This window comes from Hemicordylus capensis, chromosome 3 (assembly GCF_027244095.1).
Source record: "Hemicordylus capensis ecotype Gifberg chromosome 3, rHemCap1.1.pri, whole genome shotgun sequence".
In the NCBI taxonomy this organism is placed as follows: domain Eukaryota; kingdom Metazoa; phylum Chordata; class Lepidosauria; order Squamata; family Cordylidae; genus Hemicordylus; species Hemicordylus capensis.
Window position 1 is genome coordinate 119,458,663 of NC_069659.1, and position 14,279 is coordinate 119,472,941.

Sequence of the window (14,279 nt, forward strand, 5' to 3'; positions counted from 1 at the left end):
CCCCAGAACTCTTCATAAGTTTGGATGACAAAGCACACAGAAGGGATAAGAAAAAGTTGGACTTGATTTGAAAGCTTGCTGCTCATAGTTTTACATCACCTTGCTTTGTCATAAGAAATGTATTGCTGGATTATTCTTTGTGCAGGGAGGGGGTTGGTGGAGGGGATTTCCTAGTTGACTAACGCAGTTACCTACAGTGTGTGTTGTGGCTTTATTTCCCCTTTGAGTTGTTCTTTGTTAGTTCTTTTTTAATGTAGATGATTGTGTTTTCCTGCTTTGAGAGATGTCATTATTTGTAACTATTTCGTTCATTAAAATTAGCATTGCAGGGTAAAAAGATTGTGTATCTTTTGAAATGGAAGACATAGTCTAGTAAATGCACATAATGCCTCTTTTAAGTAGAGCTAAGTGGGGAAATGACTTGATTAGCATGCCAGAGCTTGCTGGTTCAAATCCTCACTGGTATGGTTTCCTGGACTATAGGAAACACCTATATTGGGCAGCAGCGATATAGGAATATGCTGAAAGGCATCATCTCACACTGCGCAGGAGATGGCAATGGTAAACCTCTCCTGTATTCTACCAAAGACAACCACAGGGCTCTGTGGTCGCCAGAAGATGACACTGACTCGACAGTACACTTTACCTTTTCCATATGACAGCTTGTTTGAGATCAGCCTCAATAGTGGGATGTGATCAGTTCTTGAGTGCATTTTAAATAACTATGCGCTAATGATGCGCTTCATTAGAACTTGTGCTGCTTCAAGCCTGGAAGTGCTGGTGCCGCTGTAGAGAATGGGCCTGTAGCACTACCCTAAGGCTTTACACACAAGGCTTCTATCCCTAATCTCCTTCGGGAGAGAGTGTCCGTTCACACACCAGCCAAACTCACCCCGAGGTCCATTCAAGATCCCTGGACCCACTCCACACAGAAATCAGGCTTTGTCTTATGAATTCTAGCTTATCCCAAGTTATTTCCAGGTTTTTAAAATGCTGCTTTTAAGCTAGTTTTTCCGAAAACGCCAGAGCAAATAGGGAGAGGCACTGACATAGAATCATTAGCATGATAAGAGGGTTATTCTCTTTACAAATGCAGATGTAGCTCTTTAGTTATCCCCTCCCCCATTGGCTAGAAGGAAAACACAGAGGCATGCCATGTGAACTTGTAAAAACAAAAACCAAGAGCAGAGGGGAGCAATGCTGCAATTCGAAGTGGTTTTGCTCAGCATTTGCCCTGAAGCATGAAGCCGTGTGCAAATAACTCTGGTTACCGCAGTTTCCCCCATTGATTACAATGGAGAGAAATACAGTAACACGGGTAACAAATACCACCCCTTCTCTCGGTTTGCTGCAGCAGGTCTGTGGCAGCAGTGCTGCAAAATCTAACAATGCACTTAGAGCTGTGCCTCATGTTGGCTATGAAGATGATTAGTATTGTGTCCTGCCTCCGCTTTAAGAACAGACTATCTTGTTTTTCTCTGCCAGCTTTTTCTACTATTGTTTTTCTACTATTGTGTACTACAGTTTTTCTACTATTGTAGGATTGCTGAAGTATACTTTTAAGGAAAAGTCATAATTCCATTAAGTATTGAATAAAACAGATTTTATTTGCTACTTTTGTATTTGTTTGTTCTAGCTATAGCATTCTCTAAAAACTTTGATTAATGGAAAAATGCATCACTGACTGCAGTAGAGTGATGGTTTCTTGACAGCAGGTGACAATGCCTAAAATATGTTTGCATTCTTCTGAAATTTCTTGTTTTCTCTTAGTCCTGAAAGAGAAGAAGAAGATTAAATTTAAAGCAATGAATGTGTAAAAATCAAAGAGTTGGGATGGTTTTGGGTTTTTTTTAGTGAAATCTTGAAAAATCACATTAATTACAAAATAAATTAATGCTTTAAGATGTCTCTGCCAGTGACTATTCCAAACTAAGGCAATAAGGACAGTAACACTTTGTAGGTGGATTGAGACCAAAACATTGGAGGAGCATGTTAAGTGGATCTGTAAGGCTGTATTACTTAAGGAAACTGCAGCATCATGCAATTTCAAGAACCTGGACAGAACATGAGTGGGGAGGGGGAATTATTTTCATCTGAAATACAAAGTATACGCTATCTTTTGGTGGTGGTGGTAAAGATGGTCTTATCTGTTCTGGCTAATAATGTTGCTGTTTCTGTCATTTTGTTTTTCATCCAGAATTTGTAATAGTTTGAATTAGTTAGGTTTATGTATCTGGAAGTGAATTGAAATTGATGGAAATAGGGGTATTATGTCCACTTTTATCTGCAAGATAGAAATAGCCATTGTGTGTCTTACTAGCCAGGGCTGCTCAACTTTGGCCCTCCTTCAAATGTTGGCCTACAACTCCCATAATCCCTGGCTATTGGCCACTGTGGCTGGGGATTATGGAAGTTGTAGTCCAAAAACAGCTGAGGGGCCAAAGTTGAGCAGGCTTGTATTAGACCAACTCATGAAGGAACTTCTCTTTGCCCAGTTCCTGTAGATGAAGATATATGCAATCTTATAGGTTGTCCTTGTAAGTTCATAAAACAGAAAGCCAGCTAGTGTTCCAGGCGGGGTGGGTATAGTACTTTTCTTTTTTGCTGCAGTCTATCATGGTGGTGGTTGAAATTTACAGGATTTCAACTTTGAAGCATTATTCATTTTGTTGAATAATGACCATAGATAGTAAACTTGAATAATAGTAAATTTGAATCTGAGAATGATATTCTGATTCTCTTGGGCATAATGTCATTTTTGAAATATTGATTTGATTGAATGCTACAATCTGTTGAGAACAATAATAGTTAAAAGATAATGATTATATTCAAAATGTCTTCAAAAAAGACCACACACACAAAATCAAACCTTTCACCCAGCGTATTCTGGTTTTAAAAGTAGCACCATTCAGCTAATTTCAGTGGCAGGATTGCATATGCAAAATTAGTTATCTGTAAGTCATTGGGAAGTATGACTTTATTTTGCACCAGCAATCAATTAAATGCTCCAAAATAAATAATAGATTACAGAAATACTTCCTTACCACTTCCTCCTGTTTGGTCTTGTCTGCTGGTGGCCATGGTTCAAGAGGCAAATCTGGGATCACCGGTGGCATTCGTAGAATTGGGTCACTTGGCTGATGTTGAACAATTCCTGGTTGTTGGGGATGCATTGGTGAGTTTGGATGAACTGGTTGCTGTGGGAACATTGGGTGCCCTCCTGTATGTGGTGGGAGTTGATGTTGAACTGGTCTTGCTGGCTGATAATGTGGATTTATTGGGTTTTGCCCAGCCATTGGTTCAAATGGGATAGGTGCAGGCTGTTGTATTGGTGGCAAATGCTGCTGCTGCTGTTGATGAAGAGGATGCTGTTGATGAAGAGGATGCACTGGATGGTGGATTTGATAGAAAGCTTGTTGAGGCATCATTGGCCCTGGATGATGGTGCATCCATCCTCCCATGGGTTCATAGCCATAATGTGAATACTAACAAGAATGGAGGGAAAAGATAGCTTAGGGTATTACATAATGTTGTTTACGCAAAATGGAGAATATGGCTAAATGACAGTTAGACCTTGATGTACTATTGATTATAGCATCTATATCAGACCTTGACATATCTTTTTTAAAAAAAATCTAGGAGACTGCTGAAAAATTTAGAATTCAGATAATGGACATTGACAGAATTTTAGATTCAATGAGACATATTTTGGAAGGCAGAGAGTAATGATCTTTGGCTTATTTCCTTTCTAAGTAACCTACTACTTAGAACAGAAATGGGACAGATTTTGTAACATAAGTCTGCTTCTGAATATCCTAGTCTAGGCATTGCAGTCAAATTTCTAGGCACCTTGGCTCGCTGGTGCCTGAGATCTGACAAGCCCTTATCTCTATATATATTTAATAGTATCTTTTCTAGAAACACCATCCTGACATGAAGGCAGGTTGAAGTATAGCTGGAGGAGCTTGATTGTGTTGGGTTACAGCTTTCCACTCAAGTTGTACAGTATATGGAGGGAGAGACTGCTTGGTTTACCCAAACCCCGAGTCTCCTACCTACTTCTTGTTCTGCTGTGCTACTTCTGTGTTTGCCATACTAATGCACATTGGGGAATGTGCATTGCCAAAATAATCTGGAAGCACCTGTCCTTTTGAAATTTAGGCTCTGAACATTAGTTTTAGGACACTTCAAGCAACTATAGTTTATGAATTGTAGCAAGTAAATGAATATTGGCATATAAATTTGCCATTGGTAGAAATTTTAAATGGAATTTATTATGAGTAGCATTGACTATGGAGGTCATACCTGGGGTCCAATTAGGCTCTTGTACCATTTTAAAGGCGTCATAACCTTGAAGGATACAGAACAAATACATATAAGCCTTTCTGTGTGTCATAGACCATTTGTAAGCATTCTGTCCCCATTCTTCTTGTATCCTTTATAAACTTGTATATCCCCCATCAACAGATAGTATCTACAAGTGATTTTTGAGGTTTTTTATGTTGGTTTTGAGCCTTTAAAAATGCTGTTGAATTCAAGGAGAAACAATATTCTCAAGCATTTAGTTTTGCTTGGCTGATTTGTTTGTAAATACTAAGACAGAACAAACTCAAACCTCCCCACCCCCACCAAACACACATTTAAATCCCCTTCTACTATTCTTCTAGTATAGTAGCTTAGCTTTTGTAACTTTGATTTAGCTGAGAAAGCAGAATGTTATATATTTAATCAATTGCTTGAAAACACAGTAGACCAGCATATTCACTGTACCACTGTCAGGTTTGTACAAACTGATAGATCTGGTGATACAAAAGTAGTCATGAAGTGATATACCCTGCTGTGATTTCCAATACAAGAAGCATGAATGAAGCCCATAATTAAAAGTTTATACCTCATAACTGAAATTGACATAACCAGGATGTTGTGGATGAGGTGGAATCTGTGGGAGGAAAAAACATTTAGTTGTATCACAATAATAAAAATCATTTCAGTTCATCTCCTGAATATGACTATTATTTTATATACCACTTTCCAACAAAAGTGGTTTACATAGATATTTCAAAAAATAAAATAAAAATGCCTCCCTGTTTCTAAAGGGCTCACAGTCTAAAAAAGAAATATAAGATAGACACCAGCAACAGCCACTGGAGGGATGCTGTGCTGGGGGATTGATAGGGCCTGTTCTCTCCCTTCTAAATAAATAGAATCACCACTTTTAAAAGGTGCCTTAGGTACACAACTAAGATACTCTCTAAGTGCTCACTTGAAAATGTAAATGCTGAACAAGAAGGCATATATGTTTACAGATACTTGTGTACTATACACTCATTAGACTGACTTTTTGGTTGAAACAGCAGCAAACATGGATTTGCCACTGAGTAACATGTGAAAAGTTCCTTGGGATTATTTCTGAAGATACAGGGGTGTACAGCTTGAGATACTGTATAGAAAATCCAATCGGGCCCATCTCTTCTAATGAAGATGTCCATATAAGTACAGTCACAGAAGCCAATCTAGAGAGAGTATGTCATTACTGAGAAATGTGTGTTGTCTTCTGACAACTGATGTGTTAAGTCAATACCAGAGAGCCAGTGTGGTGTAGTGGTTAGAGTGCTGGACTAGGACCGGGGAGACCCGAGTTCAAATCCCCTTTCAGCCATGAAACTAGCTGGGTGACTCTGGGCCAGTCACTTCTCTCTCAGCCTAGCCTACTTCACAGGGTTGTTGTGAAAGAGAAACTCAAGTATGTACTCTGGGCTCCTTGGAGGAAGAGCGGGATATAAATGTAATAATAATAATAATAATAATAATACCGCCTCCACCTCTGCCTCTGCCTTGTCCACGAACCACTTTGGAATATATAGGAGTTAGAAATGAATAGCTGACAGTTGTGCAGCATTTTTAGAATGGTTTGTGTGTGTTTTTCAGGGCCCCCCCCCTCCACCTTTTCCATTTAATACATTTCAGAGCTTTCTGTAACTGATTATTTGCAGTCATGATCGGGTTCTGGTACTGACTAGAAAATAGATATTGATAGAAAAGATTGTTGTTGCTTACAAGTTAGACAGCATCAATTTTATCTGAGAAGATTTAAAACAGACTACTGTATTTAGTTCTTATTGTAGGTATGCATGCAAATCTTCACCTGTTATTACTATTTCACTTTCTGCTTGAATTTTGTTACTCAAAATTAAGTAGTGACACTTACTGGAAGAGCTAATGTGGCACTTAAGAGGCACAACACCAAAGTCCAGCCCTTCATCTTTCTCATCACAGGTTCTGCAATGTAAATGAGAAGTCTTTTCCCCCTGGATAGGTCAAGTCAAACAATACAAACATACATGGTTAATGTTGGTATTAATATTGGTATCTCACCTGCTCTTTGCTAAACCAACTTTTAAAATGTAAGGTTAGTTACTCTTGTGTCTGTGGAATGTTAATAGCCTTGGATGCAATTCAGTTAAAGTCCATTTTACATCATAGTGAGAACGTTAGGCACATTAGTTCTCTCCACTGAAACCAATGGGAATTAAAGTGCTTAACTTTAGCTAATCTTATTGATCTTAGGCTCAACTGAAAATCATTCACTAAGCTACCAACTTGTTGCACACCCTAAAATCTGCACCAGATTATCCTTCACTTTCTCCATGTTGTGCTGCCTCAACATTTAGAGATTGTTCAACTAGTTTAATAGTTCACAAGATTTTTAGTGCATAGTTAGTGCATAGTTTTTAGTGCATAGTTTAAGAACCAGGTGGTTAGACTATTTTAAATACTTCCATAGATGGTATAATGCCGCAGTAGAGCTGAAAACTTTAAGCAGTCAATAAGGTACACTAAAACTTTAAATGCAGCTTAAACATGCCCTTTCATTTAACCAGTAAGTAGGACAAAAAGCTTACATTGTTCTCTCTATCACATTTTGAATGGGAAATGGCTTTGTCTTCCAGCTTAGTGCCAAAATAGCACTTCCCATCTGATTGTAAGTATCACAGGCAACTGAAGCTGACAGGACTTCATAAAATCTGCGTGAATGCCATTTGATTCCATATCCCACAAATTGAATGAGAACTGTAGTAGTGACTTTTCCCAATGGACTGAATTATGCATTTGTCTAATCATTAAAAGAAAGCGCCTTCATTTCAGGGTTCTCAAAATGGCATCCTTGAGGTTTTACATGGTGTAAAATGCTCGTGTTAAAGGACTGTTTAGAGGATCTTAAAGACTTCATTGTAGAACTTTGTTTTGAATTTTCTAAGTATAGGATTCCTGACTTCAAACTTAGAATATATATGATCTGGCCAAATCAAATCTCTTCTCTTAAAAAAGAATTAAAAAGTACTGAAATTTCTTGCAAATGAGCACATATACAATTTTGTGACTGAAGCTTTTATTCTATCATTTATTTAAATAATATTAACAAATAATGAAAAGCTAAATACCCTGTGGAAAGAATGAATACAATTACCTGTTGTATGTACTCCTAGCTTCTTGATAGATGCTTGATTCTGGCAGCCTTGGTAGTTTAGGGACTTCTCATACTTCGACTGAAATTTAAACAGTTTTCACTTCTACAGCAACCAATCAGCATTTGAGACAAAAACTGTTGTACAGTACATTTTCAGACATCGAATTACACCTGAAAGTATATATTGTGATTAGGGTGTGCAGTCTTTCATTATGTATGTATTGCTTGAAGACCTATTATTTTGCATCTCTAAATTGTCTGTGATTCTTGTGAGAATTCCTAATCTGGAAACTTGCTTCGGTTAAGGGATAATCTGATCTTTCTGTACAAATTTCCATATTAAACATTTTAAAGCCACATTATTTCTTCGTTCATATGATAGAACTGTCTGATAAAAAGACAAAAAGGGGTGGGGTCTCTGTTTGCAGCTATGTTCCATAGATAATGGAAATAAGGGGAATTCCACAAAGTACTAACGCTTCTAATAACTTTTCTAACATGGATGACTTGAATAACAATAGATTTTGTTGCATCGAGTAGTCATGATAATGGGAATGCTCTCACATATTAAATTTGCAGAGTTTTGTAGTTGACTGCAGATGCCTCAAGTACCCGCTTCAGCAAGATCTTAGGATGCCTAAAAACCATATTAGATGACTAATTATGACATTAGTCTAGCATGTTGGCTTTCCCCCTATAAATAGCATGTGGGATAGGGGCACAGTCTGACATCCCAACTTTAATAAGTTCCCGACCCTTTGAAAGCATACTTTTAAAAAAGTTTAGTAATTATATGTAGTCATGTTGGCATATACAGGCTCTGTAAGTTAACAGTTTCTGAACTTTTCTGATTGATGTAAAATCAGATAAATATGTTTACTTGTTTACAATAAAATACAGAAATATACATTTGGTTCCATTTAGGCAAACATAAGAATGTTGAAAGCTATATGTTGATACTTGGTTTTTCCTTGTTTTAAAAAAGTACAAATAAAGTGAGCAACACTAGTCAAATGATCTGTTTAGCTTGTAATTTCAAACAGTTTAAAGGATTCGGTAATTAGATGTCAGGGACACTTGCCTGAGTAAGCAAGAAATGATGTGCATGAATAGCATTTAGAGTGGGAGGTGGTTGGTTATTGTAAAAACAGGGAGTGAAAATTACTGGTATATATTAACGGACTACACAATCAGCAAAAAAGGAAAAGAAACAGTATGGCTTCATCTCCTGAGGGGAATATCTTACAGTGGTCTCACATCTAGTCTCCCATTCATATGTAACCAGGGTGGACCCTGCTTAGCTAAGGGGACAAGTCATACTTGCTACCACAAGACCAGCTCTCCTCTCCTATGGTTCCATGGCCATTGGCCTGTGGGATCCCGTAGGGTTCGGTTTTGTCCCCCATGCTGTTTAACATCTACATGAAACCACTGGGAGAGGTCATCCTGGACTTGGACTGAGTTGTCAGCAATATGCAGATGACACTCAGATCTACCTCTCCTTGTCACCTGATGCTAGGAAGGCAGTGGACATCCTGAATCGGGGGCTGGAGGCAGTGATGGGTTTGATTTGGGCTAGCAAACGGAGACTGAATCTTGGCAAGATGGAGATAATGTTGGACAGCATGAGAGCCAATTGGGATGAGGAGATTCTACATGGATGGGGTAGATAGATTGAGGTTCTGGATGGGGTAGCATTCCCCTTGAAAGAGCAAGTGTGCAGCTTGGGGGTACTGCTGGACCTGGCTCTGCTTTTGGACGCTCAGGTGCAGACAGTGGCTGGGGTGCCTTTGCACAGCTTTGGCTAGTATGCAGCTACGGCCCTATCTCAAGAATGCAGCTTTGGCCACTGTTGCTCACACTTTAGTCACATCATTCTGGATTACTGTAATGTGCTCTATTTGGGGCTGCCCTTGAAGAATATCTGTAAACTGCAGCTAGTGCAAAATGTGGTAGCTAATATGTTATGTGGAGCTGCCTGCTGGGACCATATTACCCCCATTTTCAAAGAGCTACATTGGCTGCCAATCTGAGCCATTTTGGAGGGGAAATCAAATAAATAAATAAATAAATAAATAAATATAATAAATTGGTTTTAAGGTCTAATTCTAGGAGCTGGTTTTTACCTTTAAAGCATTAAATGGTTTGGGCCCTGGATACCCTAGGGACCACCTGATCCCAAGGGCATCTGCCCGCTTGATGAGGTCATGGGGGGGCTGGCTGCTCCATGTGCCGACAATGAGGGAGGCTCGACAGGGCCTTCTCAGTCATTGCCTCCAGACTTTGAAATGCTCTCTTCCGATAGGCCTTGGCAGTCTCCAACACAGTTTTTAGAAAGCAAATAAAAACTTGGCTTTTTACCCAGGCTTATAAATGAGTGTTTTGTTTGCTGCTGCTTTGTATCTTATGGTTATATTGTACGTTTTTTAAACTTTTAATTATATTTGTATTTTTATATTCCATTTGAATTGTAGTATAGCTTTTTATTCCATTTTAATTCTTATTGTGTAGTTTTTTATTCTCTTGTATATTTTATATGTTTTGTAAACAGCCCTGAGATTATAATATAAAATAAAATTAGTTGCATTTGGTAGGAGGATATTGCCTACCAATTTGGAACAATTCGGGGTGGGTGGGGTCAGTGCAATCAGGTCCTTTTCTCGCCCTTTGACTGTTCAGAATTGAAATGAGGGAGAAGAACTCCTCCACAAACCTTTCCAAGACTGAATTTAACTGCCTAGAACTAACTTATCTTTTTTTTTTGTACCAATCCCAGAGGAGAGCAGAAAAGTAGGTGCCACAGTCCATGCAGAGTTATGTTCCAATAGCCTTCACGTAGTGTTCATTTTGGTGTCAAATTTAATTTCAATGAATAGTTATTTTCACTGCTTCCTTTGTTTTAAAAAAAAATATAGGAAGACATATTTCAAAGCCATAGGAAACATTGCATAACTTAAATGGTTGCATAATTTTAAATGCTTCAAAGGTTGCTATTTTGCTAATGGTAGCTTCAAGCTGAGTTTCATTCATATATATATATATATATATATATATATATATATATATGCGCCAGGATGAACATTGCACGTTGTGAGAATAATATTTTAAAATATTATCCAGTTCCCCAGCCCACCCTAATTCACAGGCAATAACAGACAATCCTGGATGGGCTGGGGGGTGGGGGCAGGCAGAGGTCATAGGAAGCTGCCTTTGGTCCAACTAGCTCAGTATTGTCTATACAGACTGGTAGTAGCTTTTCCAAGATTGCAGGCAGGAGTCTCTCTAAGCCCTATCTTAGAGCTACCAGGGAGGGGACTTGGAATCTTCTGCATGCAAGTGTGCAGATGCTCTTCCCAAAACGGTCCCATCCCCCAAGGGTAATATCTTACAGTGCTCACATGTTCAAATGCAAACCAGGGCAGATTCTACTTAGCAAAGGGTACAATTCATGCTTGCTACCACAAGACCAGGTCTTCTCCCAAGTCAGGCTATATATGTTTCACAATTAAGTACCACCTTAAGTGACGCAGTTGGGAAATGCTTGGCTAACAAGCAGGAGGTTGCCAGTTTGAATCTCCGATGGTACTATATCGGGCAGCAGCGAGATAGGAAGATGATGAAAGGCATCATCTCATACTGCACAGGAAGAGGCAATAGTAAACCCCTCCTGTAGTCTACCAAAGAAAACCACAGGGCTCTGGGCGCCAGGAGTTGAAATTGACTTGACAGCACACACTACCTTTTTTTCTTTAGAGCAGAAATATCAGATGGCAAAGGTACATGAGCATCACAGACTTGTGTCTGTACAGAAAATAGGGCACTAGGTTCACAGGCATGGTTGTGCGGTGGTGTTGGCATGGGGAGAAAGGATTTGGACACGGCCAAATTAAAGTTGTTCGGAGACTGAACCATTGTATAAAATGTTGATTAGGAGTAAACATTTTGGGGGGGAAATTTTGGTTGAAGACCAAGAATGTTGGAGGAGAGAAATTCTGCGCCAAAGTTCAGCTTGAAAAGTAGTTGGCCAGATCAGTGACAGAAGGATAAATGAAGAAAGGGGAGACAAACAGACCACCATGGGAGATAGTTGAGTTAGATTTGTAGTAGTGATTGGTTTGTGCAGAGAATGGATTCCGTCTGATACAAAGTTGTTACTTTCTCAGGCAGTGTTATCCAAAAAATGAGCATTGGGCTTGTCCTGGGCAAACACCTGGAGGACGTTCAACCAATTTAGATGAACACATGGGTCCACTTTACGACAGAGAAGTTGATGACAATACAGATTATGATTGTTTGCATGACTGTATTCTTTTCACTGCTTGATGTGGCTCTTAACATGCAACTCAATTTTGTACCTCAATTGAGTTGTATCTCATGCAGCTAAATTTTGTACCTCAATTTTGGACCTCATGGTACAAAATGTTATAAATGATCACATTGTTTCTTATGCCATGGCAGTCACCAAATTATGGCAAAATGCATAATTTCCCAATGATAAAACCAGTGCATTCATTTTACACTGTTATTACTACCTACCTAACTAACCTAATCGAACTACTCTGCAAAAATAGAAAGGTAGGGTTAAATTGGTACAGGTAAGCCTGTTCATTGCTCTATTGCCTGTACATATTCAAAAATTATTTTGACAAATTGGAACAATTACATGTCTTTGTGTGTATTCAGGAATGCAAAAGCAGCTCACAATTTTTTCCTCTAAAACGCTCTTAAAGAGAGGAAGAACAGCTGTAGATCTGTTTTGGCTGCAAAGCCAGATTACCTATGAGCCAACATAGCATACAGAGAAAACTGCTGCTTCTTTCAGAGAGACACACACATTCCACTGAGCTTAACTTTTGGCTTGAAACATAATCTCTTTTTCGACTCTTTGTGCACTATTGATTGTTTCCATGGAATGGAATTTTCCTAAATGGGCAGTGTCAATAGATAAGGATTTATGATACATAATCACACTTGCACACAGCACGTCCATTTTCAGGGTTTAATTGAACAGTAAACATATCCTGAGTCTAAACATGTTTGTACATAGGGTGCCAGCAATACTACCCGTAGTGACTTTTATCCCTCTGCTAGAAGACTAAACTGTGTGTCAACAAAAGATACATGAAGGCCACAACTGAACACAGGCATGCTTAAATGCATTTAATATAATAGACGGAACTAATGCAGATGCTGTACATACTTCTTGATTTCTGATTTTTTCATGGTTATTTGATTGTTTATAAGGCACAACACATAGAAGGAATGTGGAGGGCCCTTGGATCTACCGTGTCAAGAGTTCTGTTCTGTGATTATCTGAATTGTTTGGGTTCTCTTGTGGCATTCTCTTTGTGGGTCACTGCCTGGGTGGCTGTCACTAGCTTGCCTGTACAGTTTCTGTAGTGACCAGAGTTACTAATAATCTTGTGGCCTTTGAGGCATAAGGCTCTCTAGTTATCTCAATGTTCCAGTATCCTTGATGTGATTAAGCATTGAATGTAATGGTGTTATTTTGGAAAAGGACATAGAGTACAGAAGAGCCTCAATCAATCGTTAATTTGGTCCACAGATCTTTCTACAATCAAAATACAGAAAAATATAAACAAAAAATAAAATTATAAAATTATTTTTCCAGTTAATAGTTCAGACATTAGGTAGAGTTCCTAACATACAGAAATATTTGCATAACAAATCTCTCAACTCTAAACATAGGAAAAGAGAAATCCTCCAGTATTTCATAAAACAATAAAACTACATAATCCAGAGGGAGAGACTTTTCTGGTTTTCTCCTTTCCTGGGGACTTCTTCCTGAGGATAGCATTCAAAAGTTGCTTTTTCCCAGTTGAAGTTGGATGTACAGTCCATTCTGTTACCATTCTACCTGCTTCAGAATGGGAGTAGCATGGTAACTAGGGATGTGCACGAACCTGTTCAGAGACCCTTTTATGGGACTCTGAACAGGTTCAAAAGACCGTCAGTTTGGTCAGTTGGAAGGCAGGGGGATACCTTTAAGGGAGGGGAAGGGTGCTCTTACTCCTTCTGCCGCGTTTCCCCCATTGCCACTACACTTATAAAGGGTCTGGCAGGGTGGCAGCATACCTCCCTGCTACCCCGTTGCCTCATCAGACCTGAAGTACCTGGTGTGCGCGTGCACGTTGGGTACATCCAGTCACTTCCAGTCCAATGGGGCAGTAGGGAGGTACGCTGCCGCCCCGCCGGACCCTTTTAAAGTGCAGCACCAGCAGGGGAAACACCGTGGGAGGGGTAAGAGCACCCTCCTCCTTGCTTAAAGGTATTCCTCCTCACCCTCGAGCCACCCTCTGCCGGTTCCATGCACATCCCTAATGGTGATCCCTGCACATTCCATTACCTGTGTAGGCCAGATCCAGTGTTGCTGGCATTTCATGACTAACCCACTTCAGTTTCTAACCAGAAGGCAAGAAGCTTCCCCACCACAGATCAAGAAGTGGGGGGTGGGGGGCACTGATTTATGATCATACTTTTTTGTTAACATGACACTACACAGTTTAGAGTGATCACAAACATTAAAAGGTCTACTAAATTTCAGTTGTAAGTGATATCTTTTGTTGCAAGTATTTTATGGTATGAAACTGTTTTGATAAGTTTAATAAACTGCCCTGTTGGTGTGGTTGTGTATTGCCTATACTGTGTGATATGTACAGACACATTTAATTCTTTGCTCCCAGAGTGTTGATTTCATGAAGGTATTAACTGCCGGAAACCAGTCTTTCTATCTTTTCTGTATTTTAGGATTTTACTAAATTCATTTCCTTAAATCCCTGTGGCTGCCTGG

At 39.2% G+C, this 14,279-nt stretch overlaps 2 protein-coding genes across 5 annotated transcripts in view; one reads left to right on the forward strand and one right to left on the reverse strand.

Moving 5' to 3' along the window:
- The window catches only part of ARHGAP6 (Rho GTPase activating protein 6), a 404,943-nt gene that overhangs the window by 298,331 nt on the left and 92,333 nt on the right, over positions 1-14,279 (forward strand). The gene's annotated exons all lie outside the window — the stretch shown is intronic.
- Positions 1,677-7,594, reverse strand: AMELX (amelogenin X-linked). Its single transcript, XM_053310323.1, has 6 exons — positions 7,469-7,594; positions 6,209-6,308; positions 4,892-4,939; positions 4,306-4,350; positions 3,045-3,485; positions 1,677-1,772 (listed from the first exon to the last, which is right to left on the reverse strand). The coding sequence occupies exons 2-6, from the start codon at positions 6,269-6,271 to the stop codon at positions 1,767-1,769; spliced, it is 603 nt and encodes a 200-aa protein (XP_053166298.1). The 5' UTR covers positions 6,272-6,308; positions 7,469-7,594; the 3' UTR covers positions 1,677-1,766.